This window comes from Delphinapterus leucas, chromosome 1 (genome assembly GCF_059928025.1).
Source record: "Delphinapterus leucas isolate spDelLeu-1000000601 "Yukka" chromosome 1, BTC_Dleu_Yukka2, whole genome shotgun sequence".
Classification (NCBI taxonomy): domain Eukaryota; kingdom Metazoa; phylum Chordata; class Mammalia; order Artiodactyla; family Monodontidae; genus Delphinapterus; species Delphinapterus leucas.
In genome coordinates this window covers 172,103,710-172,131,006 of record NC_143129.1, presented here as the reverse complement: position 1 = coordinate 172,131,006, position 27,297 = coordinate 172,103,710, and the positions used below count along the sequence as shown (strand labels likewise).

Sequence of the window (27,297 nt, the reverse complement as noted above, 5' to 3'; positions counted from 1 at the left end):
AAAAAGGAAAACAACCTGATTAAAAATGGTCAGAAGACCTGAATAGACATTTTTCCAGAGAAGACATACATATGGCCATCAGGCACATGAAAAGATGCTCAACATTGCTACTTATTAGAGAAAGGCAAATCAAAACCACAATGAGATATTGCCTCACACCAGTCAGGATGACCATCATCAAAAAGAACACAAACAACAAATGTTGGCAAAGGATGTGGAGAGAAAGGAACCCTTGTACGGTGATGGTGGGAATGTAAATTGGTGCAGCCACTATGGAAAACAGTACGGAGGTTCCTCAGAAAACCAAAAATAGAGCTACCATATGATACAGCAATTCCACTCCTGGGCATATATCCAAAGAAAATGAAAACACTAATTCGAAAAGATACATGAATCCCAATGTTCATAGCAGCATTACTTATAACAGCCAAGAGATGGAAGCAATGTAAGTGCCCATCAAGGGATGAATGGATAAAGAGGATGTGATATACATACATATATACATATATACATATATATATATATGAAATGGAATACTACTCAGTCATTAAAAAAGAATAAATTCCTGCCATGTACAACAATATGGATGGACCTGGAGGGTATTATGCTAAGTGAAATAAGTCAGACAGAGAAACACAAATAGTGTATGTTATCATTTATATGTGGACTCTAAAAAAATAAAACAAATGAATGAACATAACAAAACAAAAACAGACTCACAGATATAGAGAACAAACTAGTGGTTACCGGTGGGAAGAGAGAAGGGGGAGGGGCAAGATAGGGGTGGGTGTTAAGAGGTACAAACTACTATGCATAAAATAAATAAGCTACAAGGATATATTGTACATCACAGGGAATATAGCCAATATTTATAGTAAGTAAATGGAGTATAATCTATAAAAATGTTGAATCACTATGTTGTTGTTGTTGTTGTTTTTTGCGGTACGCGGGCCTCTCACTGCTGTGGCCTCTCCCGTTGCGGAGCACAGGCTCCGGACGCGCAGGCTCAGCGGCCATGGCTCACGGGCCCAGCCGCTCCGCAGCATGTGGGATCTTCCCAGACCGGGGCATGAACCCCTTGTCGCCTGCATTGGTAGGCGGACTCTCAACCACTGCGCCACCAGGGAAGCCCGAATCACTATATTTTATACCTGAAACTAATATAACATTGTAAATCAGCTATACCTCAATTAAAAAAAAAGAAAGACACCTGGAGATAAAGGGTGGGGAAAGGCCATGTGAAGACAGAGGCAGAGGTAGGAGTTATGTTGCCACAAGCCAAGGAACACCAGGAGCTGCCAGAAGTTGGAAAAAGCAAGGAAGGATCCTCCCCATGCAACTTTGGTGAGAGCATGGCCTTGCTGACACCTTGATTTTCTAGAGTCCAGACCTGTGAAAGAATAAATTTCTGTTGTTATAAGCCACTCAGTTTGTGGAAAACTGATGCAGGAAGTTTAATACAGGGCATAAAATGAAGTATGTTGAGAAATAATGATGAGTTATTATCTTAAGTTCGCAGCAATCTGATGTTACAAAAGTCTAATATTATTACTGGACCTATTAAGTCATATTATCACTTATACTTTATACATATTTATCACTTAGACTTATTATTATTGAAGTCATTATTATTTATAGACTTATTTATTATTACTATCCTAATCGAGCAGAATTTGACTGAACTAGGCCAAGAGGTTAGTGGTAAAGAGGCTTAGGAGTCAAACAGAACTGGATTGAAAACCCCAGCTTTGGGTACGTGTTAGCAGTGTGACCTCAGGCAAGTGATTTTGCCTCTCAGAGATTTCCTCACCTGTAAAATAAGGATACCAAACCCTCTTCATCAGGTTACTGTGAAGACTAAGTGAGATCCCTCATTTAAAACCACGTAGCCCAGAGCCTGGCACATAGTAAAACCTCAGTAAAAGCCAGTTGACTCTTATGACCAGAGCACACAGTAGTCATACCTTACCTAATGTTACCTCAGTTAACCTCTCTCCCGCGACCCTGACGGTTTCCTTCATTGTACCACCAGTAATCATCTTTCTTTTTTTATTGGCTCTCTTCCCACCAGCATGTAGAATGTGAGCCCCGTCAGACAGGGGCAGAGTCTCATTTACGGCTGGACGCCCAGGACCTAGCACAGAGCCTGGCGCATATTTGTGAGGTGGGTGGATGAATGAATGAACAGTGAACACCTTGTCTTGTAAGTATTAAATGAAGACACGTTTAATCAATATCTTTCCTTTTATTCCATCTGTAGCTCCAAATAATTGCGTTAGGATTCCTCTGCAGTCCTCCGCACCATCAACAGTTTCTCTTGCCTACTGCTTTAAGCCCCTTTGGTAGGAACCTAGCCTCCCTGATATGTAAGATATGGGTGTCCTGGGATCTCCAAAAGTATGGGGCTGAATCCTTGCTGGAGATGATGGACTGTGGGATGTCAGAACCACACCTGGCACATAGTAAGGGAATTTCCCCCTCCTCCCACTTGCTCTGTTTATTATTCATTATAGGGCATGAGGGTGGAGGAGACAAAGGGGCTGAATTGAGGGATGACAGGGAACAATTCGGGGATTTATAAAATCCCTGTGAATATCTTCCTTTTTTTTGGAGTTGGGTTAGCCTGGGACACTGCCTGCTTCCAGTGGTACCATCAAATAGGTCTTCACAAAACCAATCTGCATCTCAAGCGATCCCAGTCTCCTCTGTATTCCCCACATACCTAGGAGGACACAGTGGTTGTGAGTGGGGATTATCAGGGTGTCAGAGAGGGCCGGTGTCATAATGATAAGATGCCCTGAACTGGAGGCTTGTCAGTTATCTCTGCAAGAGGTGGATCAACATCCTAGGTCCTCATTGCATTGCAGTTCTTGGTCCTCTGTGGGAAAGGGTGACCTGCAGGTAGGGCCTTTCATAGCTCTAGAACCAAGGTGGACCCAACAATTAAACAGGAAGAAGGGCTAGCCAGCCATCCTGAGATCCCAGGAGAGTGATCCATTCTTCCCAGATTTCCTCCAGGCCCTTTACTGCTGAGCCTGAAGGCTCCGCTTGGCTCCCGTGGTCTCTAGAGAATGCAGGCACTAAGCCGTCTTGTTGGGAAGGTTGTCCTGACCTGCAATGAGCCTGTCCCAGGCCTCCTGCCTCCTGCCCACCTTGCCGCCCCTCACAGGGCCTGGCTACCCAACAGACTGTGTGCAGACAGGCGTGGCCAGGTTGCCCTCCAGGGGTCAGTGCCAACACTCAGTGAAAAGGGGTAAGTGTCCAGGCCTTTGGGGCTGGTTCAAGTAAGATGAGAGGATCAAAGACACTCTCCTCCAGGGATTGAAATGATTTCTGACTTGGCTTATTTAAAATTGTGAAAGTGACCTCGTTAGTGATCAGAGCAGTACAGCTCTCTGGAATCTGGCCCTGGAGTGATTTTCACATCAGCCTCTGTCTCAGTGACTGAGGACCTCGGGAACTCTTCTTTTCCTTCAGGCCCGAGGCCCCTCAGGCACTTCTTCCAGTGGGCCAAGCGGTGGTGGGCAGAGGAGCGGATCTCCCCACTCCGCAGGGCGTAGATGATGGGGTTGACCATGGAGTTGACAAGGCAGAGCAAGGAGCAGAAGGCAAAGACCTTCTTGACCTGTTTGCTTAGAGTGGTGGCCAGGCTGTAGACCATGAGGGTCAGTACCGGGACCCAGCATATGAAGAGCACAGCCAGCAGCACCCCCAAGGTCTTGGCCAACCACACATCCAGCCTCATCCGGGTCATTCCGAGCACTTGCCTGTCCCGGTGCTCAGCCAAGCTGGCTGCGTGCTGACGGGCCTTCCAGAGGACACGTGCGTAGGTATAGATGACGCCAGAGAAGAGGACAGCAATGAACAGGAGCCAGCTCAGCAGGTAGTCATTGGGAATCAGGGGGAAGAGCTCAGAGCAGGGCCTGGGACAGCAAGTCCATCCCATGAGAGGCAGAGAGGAAACCAATGCTGAGAGGACCCACATGATGCCCAGGGTCACCAGTGCCCTCCCACGGGTGAGTAGGGCTTTGTATGTAGGTGGGTAGCGCAGACAGAGGTAGCGGTCAATGGCAGTCAGCAGCAGGCTGCCTACAGAGGCCGTGAAGGTCATAGTCACGCTGCCAATCTTCAGCAGGAAGACAGCTTTGGAATCAACGCCATGGAAGACGTGGAAATTTACAAAGTTGAAGGCAAAGACCACACTGGCCAGAAAGTCAGCCCCAGCCAAGCTGCCAATGAACAGGTACGAGGGCTTCCTGCGGAGCCGGTGTGAGGACAGGATCAGGTAGAGCACCACCAGATTCTCCAGGGCGCTTAGTATGCCCAGAGAGGTGCACAGCACCGCGATAGCTATCTTTTGGGAACTGCTCAGGATCATGTAATCCTTCATGGGGTTGAAATCCAAGCCATCAGTGGAGCCATTGGCTGCCTGTATCTTCCAGCATATCTCCATGGGTTGGGTCCCTCGGCTTCTGCCGGGCTTACCAAGAAGCCTTTGCTGTAGTACAATGAGAAGAAGAAATGAGTTCTTTTTCAATCAGTGCAATAATGACCTCATACAATCACCGACTCTAACCAAACACTTTACTTGTGTGATGGATCATATGTTGAAACAGTGATTTATATTGGTTTCTCTCTATTTTACCCTTTCTTCATCCTAGTGGGGTGCTAGGTCTGTACTGGTTGCCTTAGGAGAGGCATGTGGGAACTCAAGAAGCAGAAGTGACCTGCAAACCATATGATCTCACTTACATGTGGAACTGAAAAACAAAAACAACTAATTCATAGATACAGAGAAGAGCTTTGTGGTTGCCAGATGCAGGGGTTGGGGTCGGGGGGTGAAATGGGTAAAGGTAGTCAAAGGTACAAGCTTCCAATTATAAAATAAGTAAGTCTTGGGAATGTACGTACAACATGGTGACTATAGTTACTAATACTGTATTTGAAAGTTGCTAAGAGAATAGATCTTAAAAGTTCTCATCATAAGAAAATAAATTTGCAGCTATGTGTGGTAACGAATGTTAATGACTTACTGTGGTGATCATTTCACAGTGTATACAAATATCAAATCATTATGTTGTATACCTGAAACTAGTATAATGTTACATGTCAATTATACCTCAATAAAATAAAATAAGAAATAAAATAAAAGTGACCTGCCTTTTTTGGTCTTTTTTAAAAAACCGGAAAACTACATCTAAGACTTCCCTTTGAAAGTAAGGAAATCTCCAAGGGTCAAAAACCGAGAGGAAATCAAAACCAAGAAGAAATGGAATCCAGAGTGATCTGGTGGAGGGTTTTTTGCATTGATGTTTTATTTTGTTTTGTTTGCCAGTTTTGGTAAGTAAGATGCTGAAGTTTTAACAACTGTTTAGGGATGGGAAACAAGACTTGGGTTTCACACCAGTAGATTTGCCAGATAAACTATAGGAGTCCAGATAAATTTGAATGTCAGGTAATGAATCATTCTTAGTATAAGAATGTCCTAAATATTGAGAAAAACAAACAGGGCACCCAAATATTGTATGGGACATTATTAGAAAGCAAACTCTGAGTTTCTCTAGAGGGATATACTCTTGTATCCAGGTCACACAAGATTTCCACATATAAAGGCCCATGGAATTTGAGCTCACAATGCAAACTTACAAAATGCACAAGGAAACATGAACAAGAGTTAGCAGAAATGTCAGACAGTAGAATTAGACTTCCAAGAATTCATACAATTCTTGGGTTTATGTTATAGAATATGTTTATAAGCTTTTGTTTGTTTTTTTGTTTTGGCTGCACGGCATGTGGAATCTTAGTTCTGACCAGGGATTGAACCCACACCCCCCCCTGCATTGGAAGCACGGAGCCTTAACCACTGGACCACCAGGGAAGTCCGAATATGTTTAATATGATTAAACAATAAGGTATCAAAACCATGATTACCTAATGAGAGACTAGGCAGAATTGAAAAAGAATCAAGTAGAGTTTCTGGAAGTGAAAAATGAAGTCATTGAAAACAGTAACCCTTAAGGGTAGGTTAAAGGGCAGAAGAGAATAGCTGAAAAGCTTTGATCTAGAAGGTGGATCTGAAGAAACTTCTCAAAATGCAGCACAAGGAGATAGAGAGATGGGAAATATGAAAGAGAGGTTAAGAGACAGGAAGAATTGAAAGAGAAGGTTTAAAATATATCTGACTGGAGTTTCAGAAGGGAAGAATAAAATTGGTGGTGGGCATTGAGGAGGCCATATTCAAAGAGATGCTAGTGGAAAATTGCCCAGAATTCTCCTGGACATGACTCTTCAGATTCAGAAATCACAGTGAACTTCGAGCATAATTTTTTTTTTAAACTGAAGTATAGTTGATTTACAACGTTGTGTTAGTTTCAGGTGTACAGCAAAGTGATTCAGTTTATATATATATATATATATATATATATATACTTTTTCAGATTCTTTTCCATTATAGGTTATTACAAGATACTGAATATAGTTCCCTGTGCTATACAGTAGGACTTTGTTATTTATCTATTTTATATATAGTCGTGCGTTGAACAGAATTTTAAAAACAAACCAATGGGAATTCCCTGGTTGTCCAGTGGTTAGGACTTGGCGCTTGCACTGCCAGGGCCGGAGTTCGATGCCTGGTCGGGGAGCAAAGATCCCACAAGCCACACAGCAGGGCCAAAAACAAAACCAACCAACCAGCAAAAACCAAACAAACAGAAAAAGAATTCCACATTCACATATAGCATAATACAACTTCAGAATACCAAAGACAAAGAAAAAATTTAAAACAATCAGAGAGAAAAGGCAAAGGAATCACAATTAAATTTAAAAGCAGATTTTCCAATAACAGTAATAATAGCCAGAAGATAGAGGGAAAAAAGCTACACTATCACTCAAAATAAAGAAATACAAGTAGAATTGTCCACTAACAGACTCTCACTGAAGGAAGTCTAAAGCATATGCCATTAGAAGAAGGAAATTCTTCACAGAGGGAAGAACAGAAAGGCAACCAGGAATTGTGAACAAATAAATTGATAAATGTATGAGTAAATAAAAAAATACATATAAAGCAACAATAATAATGATGACTGAGACTGATTTGGAGGGTATAAAAACAAAGTGGAAGTAAAATTGTGAATGACAGTAACACAAGGCAAGAGAGATGAATAGAGTTGAAGCTTTATTTAGGAAGTGAGTAAAGGTATTGATCTAATTTAGGATTTTAAAAATCAGGCATAATCTCTTACTTGGTTTACTACAATAGCTTCCTAACTGACTCCCTGCTTTTAACCAGGCCTGTCTAATTTCAGTACAACAGCCAAGGTGATCCTTTTCAAATATGTCGTCACTCCTCTGTCCCAAACCCCACACAGCACCCATTCCATTCAGTGTAAAAGCTAAAGTACTAACAGTGGCCTAGAAGGCTGTGTGTGTTCTGGCCCCATTGACTCTCTGACCTCCCTACTAACCATGCTTCCCTTGGTCAACTAGCTTTAGCCACACTGGCTTACTAATGGGTACTCCCCCCCGCCCCCCCCACGGGGCCTTTGCAGTAGTTGTTCCCTCTTCCAGAACACTCTTTTCTATGCATGGGTCAATCTCACCTTCTTCAAGTTGTGGCTCAAATTTTGCCTTTTCAAAGACATCTACCCTATCATCGTATTTAAAACTGTAGCTCACCCCACCCTCCTGCTCATCTGGTCCCCCTTACTCTGCTCTATATTTTATTTTTTCCATATCACTAATCACCTTCTAACATATAATTTACCCTACATAATCTTTATTGTTTATTATCTGTTCCACTAGAATTTAAGTTCCATAAGGTCAAGGAACTGACTATTTTGTTCACTGATATAAGGCTTTAGAATAGTTTTTGGTACATAGTAGATACTCAACAAATACTTGTGAAATTGAATAGTCAGTGATTTTTAGCATTCCTCTCTCAGAAGTTAGCAAATTAAGCAGACAATATACTAATTAATATGATATATAAGATTTGAACATGCAATTAATAAGTTTGATCTAATAGTCATATATGGAACTCAGCACCCAATAATTAAAGAATACTCATTGTTTTCAAGCAAATGTGGACATTTACCAAAACTGGTCTTGTCTTAGGTGAAAAGTAAATTGCAACAAACTTTAAATTATCTGTAACATACAAACCATGTTCTCTGACCACAGTGCAATTTATTTAGATATCAAGAACTTAAAAAATGTAACTAACAAACTTCACAGGTTTGAAGCTCTTGAATAATTCCTGAACCAAAAAATCATAAAGGAAATGAGAAAATTCTTAGAATTATAACATAGTAAAATGAGTGGGATGCATCTGAGTAGTACTGAAAGGGAAATTTATAGGCCTACGTGCTCATATTAGAAAAGAAAAAAGACTCATGAGCTAAACATCCAACTCATGAAATTAGAAAAAGAGCAACAGCAAAAATACAAAGAAGGCAGAAGGCAGAAATAATAAGAGCAGAAATTGATGACATGGTAAAACAACAGAGAATAAGAAGCCCTGACAAAGACCGAAACTAGTTCTTTGAAAAGATCATAAAACAGACAAACCTCAGGCAAGATTACTTAAGATGAAGGAGAGAACCTACAAATAAGAAAAATATCAGGCATGAAAGAGAAATGGTCAATAATCCTTTAAAAAGATGTTTAACCTCAATAGCATCCACAGAAAGGCAAGTTTCACTCCCATCAGATCAGCAAAAAGATGAATCTGACAATATCGAGTACTGGAGAGGATGTGGAGTGCAAACGGTCAGCACTGTGACGGGGGTGTAAGTTGGGGCAAACACTGTGGAGAGCAGTTTGGCAAAATCTAGTGAAGTTGAAGATGAGCCACTGCCCTGAGATGCACCAATTCCGCTCCTGAAAATGTGCCCAAGGAGACATGTACAATCAACATTTTTGAAATAGCAAAAGAAAACCACCATCACCACCACCACCAAAAGTCCATCAATTGCAAAATGCATAGATAAATTATAGTACATCCATACACAGAAATAAATGAAACAGTAAAAATGAACTAGAACTATATGTGTCAACAGGGATAAATGTTAACATCACACCATTGAGCCAAAAGTCCAGTCCCTTAGGGGAATGTAGAGGATTTATAGAGTAGATAAAGAGAAGAGAACTCGCGGACAGTGGCAGAGGAACTAGAGAAGCAGGAGCGAGTGCAGGTTTTTTCCCCGGACTAGACTAGAAAGCAATGTCTTGCTTGAGGCAAAGGGAAAAAATGTGTTCCTCTATGTAGACATTTCCCTGTATTCTTTTTTTTTTTTTTTTTTTTTTGCGGTACGCGGGCCTCTCACTGTTGTGGCCTCTCCCGTTGCAGAGAACAGGCTCTGGACGCGCAGGCTCAGCGGCCATGGCTCACGGGCCTAGCCGCTCCGCGGCATGTGGGATCCTCCCGGACCGGGACATGAACCCGTGTCCCCTGCATCGGCAGGCGGACTCTCAACCACTGCGCCCCCAGGGAAGCCCCTCCCTGTATTCTTTACTGGCTTTTTTTCCCCCCTCAAAACATTAAACACTAAAACACTAAAAAGTAGTTACTTTTGAAAAATGGAAGAGTAGGTCATTAAAACTCACAACAGCATTTTATAAGGTAAATATTTTATTTACACTCAAAACAGAATTTATTATAATTTTTTGGCACCCATTTAAATTTTGTGCCCATGGTGAGGGCCTCGCTCTCCTCACCCTACTTCTGGTCTTGCTAGAGGTTATCAGGGAGTGGGAGTTGGGACAAGCGAGGTCTGTGGTTCCCGAGCAGTGGTTTCCTGGTGTGTCTGGGTGAGAAGACCTTCGCTGCATTTTCAAGTCCCTCCTCACAGTAACCTCCAGGGTGGGTGTGCTTATGCTCATTTTAGAGCGGAAGAAGGTTTAGGAATGATAAGCTGTTTGGGCTCCCTGTACTCCCTCAATTTCCTTACCTATAAAATGGCGATAATGATGGTAACCCACCATTATAGATAATTCACGTTATAAGGATTAAGTGAATTAATACATAAAATATATTTAGAAGAGAGCTCGACACTTCACTGAACTGTTCTTAATTTGGAACCTGCTCAGGATGACCTAGTTATTTAAGAGTTGAGAACTGGGGTTCAATTCCAGTTCTGTCTATACCTGCACCATAAATGTGGTTAGTCTGAACGGAGATATGCCATGAGTGTAAAATACACACCAGATTTCAAAGACAGTATGGAAAAAAGAAGGTAACATAGCTCATTAGTAATGTTTTTATATTAATTACCAGTCGAAATGATATATTGGGCTAAATAAAAACATTTATTTCACCCGTTTCTTTTTTGGGGGGGGCGTTTCTTTTTATTTATTTATTTACTTATTTATTTTAACATCTTTATTAGGGTATAATTGCTTTACAATGGTGTGTTAGTTTCTGCTTTATAACAAAGTGAATCAGCTCTACATATACATATATCCCCATATCTCCTCCCTCTTCCGTCTCCCTCCAACCCTCCCTATCCCACTATTTTTTAATTTTTTATTGTGGGTACTAGAACATTTTAAATGACAAGGGGCTCATGGGACAGCGCTAGCCCACCCCAACGTGCTGTACTGTCTGGTGACAGCAAGGCAAGGTCAGAAGTATTCCTTTGCATCTGCTGTAGGCAGCCCCAGTTGGGCTCAACTGGTTGCCTCACCATTCCTCAGATAGTTCTGCTTTCTTGCACCCTTGCCCCAGGGGTTCCTCTCCCTGGCTCATCTTTTTTCTGGACTTGTCTTTCTCCCAGTGAAAGCTTCCACGACCACGCAGTCACACACCAAGTTCCTAGACTTACTCTGTATACATCATAACCAGTTCTGATTAGTCTTTTCTCCAACCAGGTTGATAACTGCACCAACCAACATTTGTATGCAATTTAACTTCTACAAAATATTTTTTCAGCCACAATCTAAAGTAATCCACACAATCTCTGATATAGGAATTGTGGTTATTGTTATTTCATAGATAATGGAAGCTCAGAGATGTTAAACTACTTGGAGGAGGATGCACAGCTCGTCAAGGTCAGGAACTGAGCCTTCATTATTTCTGGGTCTTCTGTGCCTTGCACAATGCCTGCTACCTAGTCGGTGCTAAAAAACTGCTTAACGGGGAATTCCAGTGGTTAGGACTCTGCGTTTTCACTACCGAGGGCCCAGGTTCGATCCCTGGTTGGGGAACTAAGATCCCACAAGCCGCAGCGGGGCCAAAACAAACAAACAAACAAAAACTGCTTAATGAATGAAACCCATGTGGATGGAACGCGACTGTTGCCAATGTGTAGATCCCAAGTAAGAGTGTTAGGGGGAGGGGAGCACACAGGGTAGGTTCAAATCCTAGCCTGGTGACCTTGTTCAAGGTACCTAATGCCTCTGTTTTCCCATTTCTCATGTGTAAAATGGGTTTTTGTGAGGATTTCAGTAAATTAATATAACATATGGAAGTGCTTATTATTGTTATTATTAGGAGCATCTTCAAATGGGATAATTCAACCTGCTTAGTGAGGTTGTTGACAGTAATGTGCCTGGAGCATTATATGAGCTTAATAAGTGGCAGCTCTTATAATCCAGTGTTTTTTAAATTTTAAGACAGCAGAATGCTTTTTACCATCAATGGAACACCTATTCATAAATCAAGTAAAAATCTGAATTCATGTCACCTATTGTCCTCTCTTCCAGGCAGCCCAGATTCCTCTGTGGAGCCCTCAGGCTCCAAGGAACAGATTGAAAACCTCTCTCCTAATCCACCTCTGTCATTTTACCATCAAGGAAACAGTCTAAGGGTGGGGATGTAATTTTCTAAGTTCACCCAACAAATCAGCAGCAGAGCTGGAACACATCCCCCAAACCACAATCAAAACCCTCGTGCTGTAAGCATAGAAGTGACCCTATTTCAAAAAGCTGAAAAGGAGTGTTTCCCTGAGATGGATGCCCTTTGCTGAATGTTGCCAAGGCCACCCCAGAGTGAGACAGGAAATGGTGCTAGCCGAGTTCTCAGCCCTGGACATGAATAAGAGACAGTGTAAGCCTTTCTCAGCTCCCATATCCACCCTCCCACTTCTGGAAGCTTCCTCCCTGCACCCCTGCAGCCCCAGTCCCATCCCCCTCCAACTCTCTTGCCATATTTCCCTTAGAAAACAGCCCCCCACCATCAGAGAATGGCTTACCCCACGCAGAGTCTAGCCTAGAAGAGGGATGCCGGGGTGGTGGTGGCTGGTATTTGTGCCTCACCCAGGCCTGGCGTGGCCACCAACCTATGGTTATTGTGCAAATTAAGTAAGGCCAGGAAATGCAGGCATTTGGATGGAGGTCCTAACAAGAAAACATCCGACAACAGGATGCACAGAGCAACAGGAAACCCAGCTCCCTGTCTGCCTTCCCTCTGAGCAGATAGAAATCCCTTTTGGAGTCAGAGCTTCTGGCTTCTAGATGAACCTTCCTCCCGGGCAAGGACTGGTCTGAATGCCCGGCGCAGAGAGAGACTCAGTGCTTGCTGTGCTACACAACTGTTCCAGTTCCACCTCTGCATGGCTTGTCATGTGACTTTGGGCAAGTCCCTTCAGCTTTCTGATCCCCTCTTCTCATTGTGAAATGACAATGACAAGACCTGTCTGATTCTCCTTGGGAGAACCAAACTGGCTGGCAATCTCCCCCATGGCTCTTTAACCAGGTCCATGGGGAGGCTGTGATGGGGTACCACTCCTTTCAAAGTGTAGGTAAGACTTCATGTCAGTGCGTTTGTTAGGAGGAAAGGGTTCATTTTTTTTTTTTTTTAATCAGCGTGTCAGTGGAGTTTCAAATATTAGGAACCACTGATGCATGTGAAAACATTTTGTGACTTGACATCGTACAAATGTAGTATTAAAAGAGAAGCAAACAACCAAGTGCTTTTCCCACCTAAGAAAAATGCCAGACCCCCAAACTACATGACACTCTTTCCCCAGAGAACATGCCCATGCTGCAGTGGGTGTCCAGGACCTGGAGCCCTGACTCCTGCTGAGTGTCTGCGAAGCGCACATTGAGTGCCGGGAAGCTGCTCAGGAAAAGGTGCGCCTGGGGGTTTTACTGACCTGAACTGAAAGTGTGAAGTGAAAGCATGCCATGGTCACAGCAGGCCCCTCTGTACTGCTGTGTTGAAAGCCCAAAGGCACTGGGGACCATGTGTGAGTAAGAAGGAGCTGGCCCTTTGATTGTGGCCGCTACAAGTGCAGTGAGAAGCTGAGACTGGAGGCCGGGAGCCAACATATTTATTTCTTACTGGGAGTGGGGAGGCCTGGGTTCCAGTCCCTGTTCTGCCACTGAGTGACTTTGGGCAGGTCCTTTCTCCTGTCTGGGTCTTTCTTTTCTCATCTTTAAAGCAAGTGGGTTGCTTAGGTCTCCTCTGGGAAACTCACAATGTTGGATCACAATGTCACAGGCTTGGCAACAAAACCTCCTTGAATTCAACCAGCCCTGGATTCAAATTCAGCTCTGTACCTTGTGGGCTGTGTGATCTTGGGCAAGTTACTTCACCTCTCTGAGCCTCTGTTTCATTCATCTGTAAACTAGGAGGAATACTACCCATATCACCCTGTTGTGCAATCAAGTGATAGAAATTTATGAAATGAATGGTGGCTTACAGTATATGTCTAATGAATGGCCGGACATACTCAGTAGAATTAGTTTATAGGATTCTTATAGGATTCTGTGCTGGTCTTGTCCAACTGTCATCTGAGAACTTAGGCATATAGAAAGCTTTTCACTCATCCTCAATGGACGCTTTACTACCATGAAGTCCAGACCATCACATTAAAAAAACAAAACCAAAAAAAACCTGTTTGACCTGCATGAATGATCCATTAGTAATAGACCAAGTTGAGGCTCTTGACTTGCTTCCCAGCAGGGCTCTTGGTGCTGTGTTCAGCCATAGGAAGGGTGTCATGGGGCCTTCCTTCCATCTTTCTTCCCCTAGCTCCCCTCCGTGCTTGGTAGCACTTGGTTGCAGTTGCAAGAAAGTTTTCTGGAGTTTTGGGCTGTGGGCTATATTCCTTTGCCCAAATCTTATTTAGTTTTTCAGGCCCTATATCAAAAGCCACCTCCTCCAGGAAGCATTCTCTGGTTTCTCCTTACCTGTCTACGAGGATGAAACTCATTGAGTCCTAATGCATGGATCACTGTCTACCTTCCATTATTTGTGTCTTTTCCTCATATTGCTCCCTGGACTGTGAGCTTCTAATTTGGAGAATCTGGGTCAAGGATTGGTGGCATCTTTGTGTTCTACTCGCCCTCACACCAAAAAGAGCCCACAGTAGATTCTTGGTGGAGATCTTTTGATGAAGGGCCTGAGCTAAGCTAAGCAGCCCTATGGAGATGGAACTCAGCCCACATAAGCAAGGCAATTTGATGGCCCCCAAGCCACCACTCCCCATTCCCAAGTCATGGCAGACATTGTCCATCTGTCCCAGTCCTCCCGCGCCCTAAGCCTCACTGTGAGCTTCTCACTATAGTGTCCCTGGTCCACAGATCCAGACTTCCGGAAAGAGGCGGGAACACAAGCAGCAGGTTGAAAGCAGAGAGTTAACTAGAAGGTTGGCAAATGTCCAGGATCCTTAACCTTATAAACAGAGCACCAGGATAGTCATTCCTAAAATGAATTTGGCAGGGGAGGTGGGCCAGCATGTGGAAGAAGGAACTTAAAATTTCTCCAGTGATATGAGTCGCAGGAGAAGGTTATCGATGCGAGGCGAGTATAGAAATTGCCTTAGAGGAGAGATGCAAAGGGCTGCCAAAGGGGTTATTTCCCAAGCTGATTTCTCTAGTACTTTCCTCCTGGATTTCCAGCCCTTGGGCACAGGGCCTGGCAAAAAGTAGGCTCTTAAATATCTTCAAATCAACTTATTGAATAAATGAATGAACAAATGTCGATTAGGAAAAAAGCAGGTTTCTTCAGACAAACTTTCGTGTTTCCTTTTCCCTCAGCTGCCAGGAAGCTCAGAGCTAAATGCAGTACAAGCCAGCAGTGCTGGGTCATTCAAGGTTGGTTCCTCATTCACTTATTGCTCCTTTTAGTAGTTTCTAGTGTTTTTCTTTTTCTTTTTTCAAAATTAAATATATATATATATATATTTGGCTGTTTCGGATCTTAGTTTTGGCACTCGGGATCTCGTTGTGGCTTGCGGCATGTGGACTCTTTAGTTGCGACGTGTGGGGTCTAGTTCCCTGACAAGGAATCGAACACGGGCCCCTTGCATTGGGAGCGTGCAGTCTTAGCCACTGGACCACCAGAGAAGTCTCTCTAGTGCTTCACTTTTATTTCCACTGCCCTAATTCATAACATAGGCCACCTCCAGTCCTTTTAGGAAAGCATTTGTATTTTAAAGAATTGGGGCAAAAGATCATCATTGAGGTCTCCTCTACAATTCCTTTCTCAAATGTCTATTGGTCGTCAAAGAAACCCAGTCCCCATGAATCTGCCTTGTGGGGCTGAAGGATTTTGTCCCAAGTCTGCTGTCTACTCACCATTCATCATTCCTGCCCAGGGGTCTGTGGGGTCACCACCTGCTGTCTGGACACTCATTCTCCCTGGACCTTCCTTCTTCATTAATCTGTATCATCTCCAGCCTCTCTCCCAGGAGGAATTGAGCTAAATGATGCCTGAATCCTCTTTCCACTGTAGCGAAGGTTAAATGCCACATCTTCGGAATGAAGCATTGCAGGGTTCAAATCCCAGCTCTGCCACTGATGGGCTGTGTGACCTAGGGGCAAGTTACTCAAACTCTCTGAGCCTCAGTTTCTTCACCTGTAACTGGGGAAATTAATACCTGAATTCTTTTTTTCTTTTAACTGTTCACAAGTTTACTTCTGAGTTGCAAAAATATTTTCCCCGTAATACCAGCATTCTTGATGTGCAGATGAAATAATTATTTAAAACAAGCAGTAGCTTGGCCGCCTAATTGAACGACAGAGCGTGTGTGCAATGTAGTAGAAAGAAAAGCGTCCCAAGTTAAGAAGCAGATACTCAGGGTTTGAACCTGGCTCTGGCACTGGTTAATTCTATGCAGAAGTCACTTACTCTCTGTTGCCTCCATACTGCCATCTGAAAAGAAGATTGGAGGATAGTGGTGATGGGCACTTGGCATTGCACTAGCACTTTCTCTTCAGTATCTCATTTAAACCTGATATTATTATTTTCAATATTTCATAAATGAGGAAATTGGGGTACAGGGTTGCTAAGAGACTGGCTGGGGGCGTCAGGAACCTGTGCTCTTGTTCATTCCTCTGAAGACCCAGGGTCCCATCCTATTGCTTTACATTCTTTACCTCCAAGCCATTACACGGTAAATTAACAAACCTGAAATCTGCCCACAGGACAGTTTTGTTGAGTCTTTTCAAATATCTTCTTCTTCTTTTCAACTACCTTATACTCTAGCAACTTCCCTTTCAGAGAATAGACTCATAAGGCCCACATTCAGATCATACTTGACAGTTTGCACAGCAGGGAAGGGCTCATGGCTATTATATGAAGCAGGTAGCATTCCTTGAGCAAATGGGTTTAGAGAACGCAAGTCACTTGCCCCCAGTTCACAGCAAGTGGCAGGCCAAGCCAGACTTGAGCCTTTATGTTATGACAAAGTCAAGTTGATAAAGGGACAGGATCTAATTCATGACACTGCCCAGGTGACACCAGACACAGGCAATCTTTTGTCTTTAGCCCCAGGGTCAAATCACATCTCTTTTCTCTTTTTGTCTTTTTCCTCTTCACTTAGTCATGCCTCCATTGCTACTATTAGCTGGCATAGATTTTAGTCCTGTCCCCATCAGCCTGGTGAAGTCTTGATCCACATGGATTTGCCAGTCAGGCTGATTTCCAGTCCTGGCTCAGTCAAGTATTAGCTTTGTGCCCTTGGATAAAGTCACTTACTTCATTCACTTCTTTTCCTCAGTTTCCTCATCTGTAAAACGGGAATAACATATAGTACACATTTCATCGGTGGTGAAGCACGAGGACTAGTTGGGATAGCATCATGGTCAGTATAGTGCCTGGTACACAGTTAGCCCGCCACTGATGGCAGATTATATATGTATATATAATACGTACACATATTGTAGCTTTCTCCTCAAAAAATTTTTTTTTTTTTTTTTTTTTTTTTGCTATGCCACGTGGCATGCAGGTTCTTGGTTCCCTGACCGGGGATGGAACCCGCTCCCTCTGCAGTGGAAGCGCAGAGTCTTAACCACTGGGCTGCCAGGGAAGTCCCTCTCCTCACTTTCTCAAGTTCTTTGTTAGTTGGCAACAAATGAGAGTGACAATGCCATGTCTGCTATGCCTTTGGGCTGGTGTGAGGGCAGGGGCGTGGTCAAGGAGGAAGGCAGGAGAGAGGGGGTGAGCAGAGGGAGAAGATCCTGTTTCCAGGACTTCTGTATGGTTTTGTTTTGTTTTGTTTTTGTTTTGCGGTATGCGGGCCTCTCACTGTTGTGGCCTCTCCCGCTGCGGAGCACAGGCTCCGGACGCGCAGGCTCAGCAGCCATGGCTCACGGGCCCAGCCGCTCCGCGGCATGTGGGATCTTCCCAGACCAGGGCACGAACCCGAACCCGTGTCCCCTGCATCGGCAGGCGGACTCTCAACCACTGCGCCACCAAGGAAGTCCATCCAGTCAGGACTTTTGGAGCTGAGTGAACAGGAAGCTGACAATATGCCTGGGAGCCTGATGGATTATTAACCAGGCTGCGGTAAAGAAGTCAGTACCTGACAGCCTGCAATCATGAGGAGAGCCCTGGGCCAAGGAGATAGGAGTCTGGATTCCAGTTCCAATTTTGGGTAGAACTGATGCCTGGGAAACTCAGGCAGAACGGTGCCCTTCTCAGAATGTCCATCTGCACCAGATGAGATCTCAAAACCCTTCCAACCTGGTTCTTCCATTTTGTGAGTTGTGCAATTAACTGCACACAACTGGGGCGGGCTGGGCCGGGGCCGGGGCAGGGCAGAGGCGGGGAGTGGGTGCGGGGATTTGTCAGGTGGGAAAAGAGCTATAACAGTGAGAACGCCTGGAGCAGCAGTTCTCAAACTTCGTGGGCTCAGCACCTCTTTACCATCTCAAAAGTTACCCAGATCCTGAAGGGCTTTCCTTGCAGGTTACATCTTTCAACACCTACTGGGTAGAAACCAAAACTGACAACTTAGAAACAATATTTAATAAAGCTGTTACATGTTAATAGAAATAACATGTTTTTAATGAAAATAACTTTGGGGGGCAGATATCTTTATTGCCAGGCAGCTGGATTCTCATCTGCATCTCCATTCAGTCTGTTATAATGTGTCGTTGTGGTTAAAGCGTATGAGGAAAATGAATTTTTCACTGTCTCCCGTGCTTCCTTTGTGGCAGGCACTACAGGAGGCATTTTACTTGCACTCTCTCCTTTATCCTGCAAACTGCCCTCGCAGATAGAAATGCTTCATTCTCACTATCTTAGAGATCAGGAAAGTGAGGTTCAGCTGAATGGATTTGCCCAGGGTCACACAGCTTGTAGGTGGCGGAATCAGAACCCAAAGCCAGGCTGCTCTGCTACGGCTGGTGCCAGACCCAATCCATGGAAGGCAGGCCAGCCTGGATGGAGGGGGACGGGGGTCTTTCTCACACTCTGGGCAACAGTCTCTTCCCTGGTCTCCTTTTCCTCCTTTCCTCCTTGGACCATTTCCTCTAACCAGGGCCTCCAGCACCACCATTAGCTGCCAGGGCATTGACAGGTCAGCTCCAAGAGATCCGGGGTTCATTGTCTGTTTTGTTCCCTGCTGCGTCTCAGGGGCCTAGAACGCTGCCTGGCCCATGGCAGCTGCTCGAGGAATATTTGTCCAGTGAATTGGTTGAAGGAGTTCTGTGACACTTGTGAAAATCCTCAGGGAGGGCTACCTTCTTCAAGATTCTCAAAGTAGACACAACTGCTCGATTTATGGGGGAAAAGACGGACTGATAGGATATACATCAGCAGGAAGGGCACGCCTGGCTTCACATGTCAAAAGTGACTCTCAAAGCTTCTGTGGCAAGAGGACATAGGGAAAGCCTTTTAGAGCCTGACCTGCCCGCCTTGAATATATGGGCGAGAGGGGGATCGCAGGGTAGGGGGGACTGTACCTTAATGACAGTGGCTTGCTGTGTGCCAAGCACTGGGCTTTGCATGTAAACTCAGTTACTCCTCACAACGAGGAGGGGAAGGTGGTGCTATTCTCATGTCCCTCTTTTACAGACGAGGAGATAGAAGCACAGGGGAATGAAGTGACTTGCCCAAGGTCATACAGAGGGTAAAGCCCAATTTGAACCCAGGCCCAGGCCCATCACCCTCAGTCAGATCCTGAAGCTTTCTCCTGGGGACCTCTATCCTTTGTGGGGGGGCGGTTCTTGAAATACTGTAAGTACACAGGCTTCCCTCTTTCCTGCTTTAGCAGATCCCAGGGTTCAGAGTCTCAGGATGGGCACCTTGACATGCTGTCTGAAGACATGTGTCTTGGTTCTGCCCCTACAGGGAGCATCTCTACGATTCAGGGCTTCACTCTGATTCTGTGCTGGTTATCTTCATCTTGATAATAGGAACTAAAGGCCTATCTTCCTCTTTCTTTTTTGTTTTTTTAATAAATTTATTTATTTTTGGCTGCGTTGGGTCTTTGTTGATGTGAGCAGGCTTTCTCTAGTTGAGGCGAGCGGGGGCTACTCTTTGTTGCGATGAGCAGGCTTCTCATTGTGGTGGCTTCTCTTGTTGTGGAGCACGGGCTCTAGGTGCGTGGGCTTCAGTAGTTGCAGCACGCGGGCTCAGTAGTTGTGGCGCACGGGCTTAGCTGCTCCGCGGCATGTGGGATCTTCCCAGACCAGGGATCAAACCTGCATCCCCTGCACTGGCAGGCGGATTCTTAACCACTGCGCCACCAGGGAAGTCCCTATCCTCCTCTTTCAAAGAAAACCTATTACAGAAAATTTTAGGAACTCAATCATTAAAGTGTAAATGCCCGATAAGAGTCTCTGGCTTCCCCTCACCCTGGGGGTACTTGCTGCTGGTGGAAGCTTGGTCAGGAGTCAATGGGAAGCATGGCGGGGGGAGCAGGTGGGTTTAGGAGCATTGTTAAAACTGTTAAAATTACACCTAGAAGCGGCTAGTCAGCCCCCTCCGCCCATGAAGTGCTCTCTGTAAGACAAGCAAAGCGTTGTAATGGGGTAGGGGGAGGGGGGGCAGAGAGGCCATTAATGGATGCTGAGGACTTTTCATGGTGGCTCCTCTGTATAGCAAAAAGTAGGAAAAGGTTAACCGCATGGTGGGTATTCTGAATCCCTTGTGGTTTCCTTTCAGGCTGCTCTGCCTCTTCCTGGCTTGGCCAGATCCCAGAGGGTGGGGTCCCTCCCTAATCCTGATTCTGGTTGTTTCTAGGGTTGCAGCAGCGGGGGTGGCGGTTCCAATTTGGGCTGGTCCCTGAGCAGAGGCGGGAGTGGTGGGGTGATGATGCGCAGAGCCCTGGAGGCTCAGCTCTTGAAACACACCAGTGCTCACGACAAAGACAGAAAGTGACACTGAATGAGCACTTACTGTATGCTGTGGGCCAGACTCCATGCTGCGCCCTTTACACATTAACTCATATATTCCACACGACAAGCCAATGAGGGAAGTGGTATGACTCCCATTGTATAATTGAGGGAACTGGCATCAGTAAAGAGGCTGAGGCGTAGGGCTGCAGGCCGCTAAGATGTGAGTGTGACAGAGTGGCTGGAGGGTCACAGGGACAGCTGGACCGCGGCTGATGCTAAATGAAACCTAGTGTGGGCACTCAGGCCATGGACAGATAAGGAGAGGCCAGACATCTGTGGAGCTGACCCTCATGCAAGTTCCACGATAGGCTTTTGTGATAGAATGAATTCACGTGTGTTTGGGGATCTGGCTGGCTTCTGGCCTCCGTGGCCGTGAAGAGGAAAGCACATTACCATTTCTGGCCTAGGATTTGGGATCAGATCCAGCAATACTGACTCCTTCAGTATACCCACTTGCAGGGTAACCTGGATTTCTATCTCCTGCTTCTGTGAAGAGAGGTGGTGAACAGGTAAGGATCAGCTCAGAATAAGAAGGGAATAGTTAGGGGTTTAAGAGGCAGGCTTGAGTCACAGTTGTGAGTTCTGATTCTGCCCCCTTATTAAATCTGTGGGCTCTTGGGTGAATTACCTCACTATCCTGAGCCTCAGTGTCCTCATCTGTAAAATGGGGACAATGAAATTATCTCCCCTCAGGGCTCTTGCGAGGGGAGAACGGGGCGGGCGGCAGGTAGAAGACACATAACACAGTGCCTGGCTGGCACTTAACAGATCCTCATAAACGTTAGCTATTATGTTTATTGTTTTCGTGTGCATTTTCTCTGCCAGATTACTTAAGGATCGTATCCAAAATTTAAAGAGTAAAATAAAATAGAATGAGATGGTTGGACTAGACCATCTCTCATCTCTCCTGACTCAGGAACTATTTCACAGTAAAATATAATTTTACAAACCCCCATGAGAATTATTTGGGCTATATCATAATTTTCTATGGTCCATGAAAAAGGAAGTGTTTTTAAGTCAAATGTACTATTTTTTAAAATTAATTAATTAATTTATTTTTGGCTGGGTTGGGTCTTTGTTGTGGCGAGCGGGGGCTACTCTGCGTTGGGTTACGCGGGCTTCTTGTTGCTGTGGCTTTTCTCGTTGCGGAGCACGGGCTGTAGGTGCGTGGGCTCAGTAGTTGCGGCTCACAGGCTGAGTCGTTCCGTGGCATGTGGGATCTTCCCGGACCAGGGCATCAACCTGTGTCCCCTGCATTGGTAGGCATGTTCTTAACCACTGTGCCACCAGGGAAGCCCCCTAAATCAAATGTACTATTTTTAATAAGTGTATTATTTCCAAAATTTCCCTAACATTTATTTTATTTAAATTATATGCATAATATATAAAAACAAATTTTGACTTCTCCCCACTTTACAGTGGCATATGTGCTTGATTTGCTTTAAATTCATGACAGAAGAAAATGCATGGTTGCTGAACAAATTTTAAAGTGATGTTTATGGGGGGACCAAATAGACATTAAAATAGAATGAAATGGGGAATCTCCTGGTGGTCCAGGTTCAATCGCTGGTTGGGGAACTAAGATCCCGCAAGCCCTGCGAGATCACTTTCATAAGCTGGGGGTTTGCATTCTTGCATTTGATGCTTAAAAGTCTGATTTGTAGGCCTTCCCTGGTGGCACAGTGGTTAAGAATCCGCCTGCCGATGCAGGGGATGTGGGTTTGAGCCCTGGTCTGGGAAGATTCCACATGCCGCGGAGCAACAAAGCCCATGCACCACAACTACTGAGCCCACGTGCCCAACTACTGAAGCCTGTGCGCCTAGAGTCTGTGATCTGCAACAAAGAGAAGCTACCACAATGAGAAGCCCATGCACCACAATGAAGGGTAGCCCCTGCTCGCCTCAACTAGAGAAAGCCCACGTGCAGCAATGAAGACCCAACACAGCCATAAATAAATAAATTTTTAAAAAATCTGATTTGTACTTTAAAAGGGAATGTTATGTTTGTTGTATGGTAAGATAAAATAGCTCTCAGGTCCCTATTTGCAAGCACCTCTCTGCATATGCCTTGCAGGTATAGATTACCTTTATGCCCAACACAGGGAAAGAAAGAGTACATATTATTTTCTCTTTTTCTTTTTTCTTTTTTGCGGTATGCGGGCCTCTCACTGTTGTGGCCTCTCCCGCTGCAGAGCACAGGCTCCGGACGCGCAGGCTCCTGGGCCCAGCCGCTCTGCGGCACGTGGGATCGTCCCGGACCGGGGAACGAACCCATGTCCCCCGCATCGGCAGGTGGACCCTCAACCACTGCATCACCAGGGAAGCCCTATTTTCTCTTTTTAACATTTTGTAACTCACAAGAATTTTTATGACAAGGTATATAAGGAATTTGATCAGATAAATGCAAATGATAAATCTTGAGACTTATCTGCGGAGGAGTCATCATCCTTCTCCTGTTTCCTTGTGTGTTCGACCTCAGAGTTCACTTTGATTCCTTTCTTTAATCATTGCTTCATTCAAGGTATAAATTAAACAACATAAGATTAAGAATAAGACCAATGTAAAACCTTGCATCAGCCAAAGCCACTCCAGTGGCCAAATGATGAACAGCCTGGTTGGGGGTCATGAGGTTATTGTTTGTTTGATCACCACTAACTGCTGCTTTTGATTCTTCCATTTATTTTATTAAAAAAAATTTTTTTTGGCTGCGCCATGTGGCTTGCAGGATCTTAGTTCCCCAACCAGGGATCGAGCCCAGGACCCTGGCAGTGAGAGTGCCAAGTCTTAACCACTGGACCACCAGGAAATTCCTGATTCCCGTGTATCTTAAGAAGCTCTCACCCTGAGAAAAATATCTTTTAAATGGAAAAATAATTATCCACTAATTTTTCAAAAACTGAAAACATTCTAATAATGTGAACCTTCTGGAACACCTTCTTCCCTGTTGGGAAGAGCTGGTGGAAAGTAGTGGAAAGACAGACCCAGGCTTGACTCTTGTCTTTGCCATTTACCTGCTGTGTCTGAGCCTTGGTGGCCTCATCTGTCCAATAAGTATTATGTGACAACTTAGAGAAGGTCCATGAGGCACCTCACTCCCCCGTGGTCCTCAGCAGGCTCCCATCTCCTGCTTTTGGCTCCATCAGATTCCCCAGGATCCAGGCAGATACACGGAGACACATAAAAGATGGACTCATTGAACTCTGACAGAGGCAACACTGTGAATGCAGCTGTGATTCTCAAAGAGGAACTCTGGAGTGGCCGCAACCCCCAGAGAGGAAGGCAGGGGGGCTTTGGTGGGAGGGGCTGCTTCTGACTCACTGGGTGAGCAGATCAGGGGCCTCCCCTGTGCAGGTGGGAGCAGGTGGGGGAGGAGAAGAGAAGCAGCAAAACCCACAGGACGCCCAACCCACCAATGTTGTCTCTTCTGCCCGAGGTCCCACAAACATCCTCCCCATTTGGATGGGATACCCACAGCTTTCCTTCCCATGCCTGGGTCTAATGACACTCCCCACCTGACCTACCCCACTGATCTGCCCTGGTCTGCTATTTTCTTTCCTTTGGGGTCTTCGCTGCATGGGGGTGGGGGCAGGACACACCCCATGCTCTGTGGACCCTATCTCTCCAGGATATGGTGGGAATAGGGAATAATGGTCTTGTTCTTTTCTGCTGGAAGAGGGCTGACCCTGGAGCCTGCATTGCACCTTACTGCTTAGGAGGCACTTTCCACAACTGTTTTCCAGTTTGATTCTCACCACAATGTACCATGGTTCTGGATTCAGACAGACCTGGGTTTGGGTCTTGGCTTTGCATGTGACCAGCTGTGTGAACTTGAGCAAGGTCTTAAGCCCGCGTCAGCTTCAGTTTCTCACCTCTTAAATGTGGTTAGTGACAGCATCTCTCCCACAGGCTGCTGTGAGGATTGAAAGAGGTAAGTCTTCAGGGCTAGCAGAGCTCCAGCATATGGTGCTAGAAAGCTCAGTAAATGTTAACTTCAGAAAATAAACAAGCACCCCTTTGAGACAGGTAGGTAATGCTACCATAGCTTCATATTTAGAGTTGAAGAGACTGAGGTTGAGAAAAGTGATGTGGCTCAGCCAGGGCCACCTGACTAATTGGTGAGGGGGACTTGGGTCTTCCACAGGATTCGGTGATTGACAGCACAAGCTTTGGAACCCGCAGAGCAGGACCCAACGCTGGCTCCTCTCCGTCGGCCATGTGACCTTGAGCGAGTACCCATTGCCTTTGAGCCTTGGTTTTCCTCCTCTGTAGGGTAGGACAGCCTGTCTCCCTTCAGAGTGCCCTTGGTGTCTCCCGGCTCAGAGACTTTGCGCAGGGGTGGGGTGGAAAGCAGAAGCTGTTGGAAAACAGCCCTTCTTCCTGTCCTTTGTGAAAAACCTAAGAAGGTTAAGCTGGTGTCCCAGGTGGGTGGGGAGAGAAGAGCCAGCATCTGTGATCGAAAGCCGAGGAGAGAGGAAAGATGGCCCCACACAGGGAGGGGACCAGAGGTCGTGGGTCCTTGAGTGTTGGGGACCTGGGCTCTGGCCTGGAAGTGCCTTGGGGAGATGGTGGGACCTCTGGGGAAAGTTGCCAGGTGGCATACCCTGAGGGTGAACCCAAGACACAGGGGATTCGAGACTTGGCAAAGAATCCGGGCTCCAGGCTGGACTTCAGAGGATCCAACCCATTTGGACAAGGGGCATTCACCAAAGGAGGAGCCTGGGTGGCTTCTCTCACTCTGTGCTCTGCAGGTGACCCTGAGAATTGATGTGTGATGCTTGAAGGCGGGGGTGGGGGCGGGGGAAGCTCCGTACACACTGAGGTTCAGTTACTGACCAGTTCAGGAGGATGGGGGCTCAGAGTCTTATTGAATGTGCTTTAATAAGAATGAATAGGGACTTCCCCGGGGGCGCAGTGGTTAAGAATCCGCCTGCCAACGCAGGGAACACGGGTTCGAGCCCTGGTCCGGGAAGATCCCACATGCCACGGAGCAACTAAACTAGACCCATGCACCACAACTACTGAAGCCCGCGTGCCTAGAGCCCGTGCTCCGCAACAAGAGAAGCCACCGCAACGAGAAGCCCGCGCACCACACGAAGAGTAGGCCCAGCTCAACACAACTAGAGAAAGCCCACACGCAACAAGGAAGACTCAATGCAGCCAAAAAAAAAAAAAAGAGCGAATTAAAGAACATTTTATGCACATCTGAGAGCATGAGGTAAGATTAATAGATGCAACAAGATGAGGAGGGAAGAAAAGAGACTGGCGCTGAGGGCTCTGCTCAGCTGAGCCGGGCTGCCATTTTCCCACCTTAACCTGACCTTAACGAGCCAAAGGATAAAGGACATGCTTCATTGATAGAAATTGATGCTTGGCCCCAGGGCAGGTTAGGGGCCGTCTCGAGGTAAGCCAGAAGGCGGATGCAGAGCTGGGGCCAGTGTTGTCGGGTGCCACCTCCCAGGCATCCCCAGATTCCTCCCCAGCCCCTCCCCCACCTCAGTCCTGGTCTTTATGCCCTGAAGGTGTCTACATGCCACCCATTCCAGGGAGAAACAGCGCGCAGCCTCATTTATCCTCATCTCTAATCCAGGGCCAGAGCAGGTGGAGTCAAGATCAGAATCTCCACCTCAGCCACCTGCTGAGCCACAGGTACCCATCCTAGTGCTGGCATCATCCTGTCGACGCTCCCACGAGCCTGTGACTGATGGTCCCGGGCCTAAATTTCTCAGAAGAGGAAGCTGAGTGGGAGAGAAGTGGAGTGATTTGTCTGAGGCCATAGGGCTACTAGAGGCTGCGCTGGGGTTCGCACCTGGGCACTGACCCCAGAACACACTTGTCAACACTACTGTTCGCTGAGTGGAACCTCCAGGGAAGTGGACCCCTAGCCTCCTGGGTCTAGTGTGGACTAGACTTCACTACGTTACCGAGCTGCCTCAACCGGGCAAGCTGCATCTCTCTGTGCCTCAGTTTCCCCACCTGTAAAACAAAGGCCGGGACTCATCAGATGGTCTTTTCCAGCCTTAGTCTTTTAGGGTTTTTTTCCTGGCCCACCATCTGCTGTTTAGGCCTGTACCTTGTAAGGCAGGAGGGCCTAGTGGTTGAAGAGTGGGCCATGGAGCCAGAATGCCTAAGTTCAAGACCAGAGCTCTCATTTAATGCCCATATGACTTCAGGTAAGTGGCTGAGCCCCCATCTGTAAAGTGGGGAATGGTTTAGACCATCGTGAGGATTAAATAAACATGAAAGGCCCTTAGAGCAGCACCTGGCACACAGCGAGGCTCTCCGCGGGCTGTGATCATCACCTTGTGTCCTGACTTTGGCGGACATGAATGCTGAGAGCTGATTCTTGTCCTGTCCCAGGGTGAGGGCTGCACCAGCCCTGAACCTTCCAGGGGTTGGTCCTCAAAAACCTCAGGAGTCCTCTACAACATCAATCCCCTGGCCCCAGGCAGTCCCACCCAGCTTCCTACAACCCTGGAGGGAAGGGATAAGGTAAGAACACAGGTTTTATGGAATGAGGAAGAAGCCCAAAATAAGACAACAGAAAAAGCTACTCACGGTTGTCCCTGGCTGAGCTCCCTGACCCAGCTGGACGTTGAGGGGTCCTGGCAGCTGTGTGTCTAAGGCCCAGCCCTGGGTCCCAGTCAGAGCTCCTGTGGGGCTGCTGCCTTCAAACCAGCGTTCTCTTGCTTTTGCTTTCTCACAGATGAGTGAGTGTGGGCAGCTCTGGCC

At 45.9% G+C, this 27,297-nt stretch overlaps 1 protein-coding gene across 3 annotated transcripts; it reads right to left on the bottom strand.

Moving 5' to 3' along the window:
- Positions 1-783: 783 nt before the first annotated feature.
- On the bottom strand, positions 784-27,227 carry CNR2 (cannabinoid receptor 2). Of its 3 annotated transcripts, none has more exons than XM_022552152.3 (2): positions 23,580-23,694; positions 784-4,498 (listed from the first exon to the last, which is right to left on the bottom strand). In XM_022552152.3, exon 2 carries the CDS (start codon positions 4,451-4,453, stop codon positions 3,371-3,373), a length of 1,083 nt encoding a protein of 360 aa, XP_022407860.1. In that variant the 5' UTR covers positions 4,454-4,498; positions 23,580-23,694; the 3' UTR covers positions 784-3,370. The 3 variants fall into 3 exon arrangements, with proteins under 3 accessions (XP_022407860.1, XP_022407854.1, XP_022407858.1); XM_022552146.2 differs by lacking the exon at positions 23,580-23,694 and adding an exon at positions 15,520-21,226; XM_022552150.3 differs by lacking the exon at positions 23,580-23,694 and adding an exon at positions 27,124-27,227 and having other exon boundaries at positions 785-4,498.
- Positions 27,228-27,297: the final 70 nt, after the last annotated feature.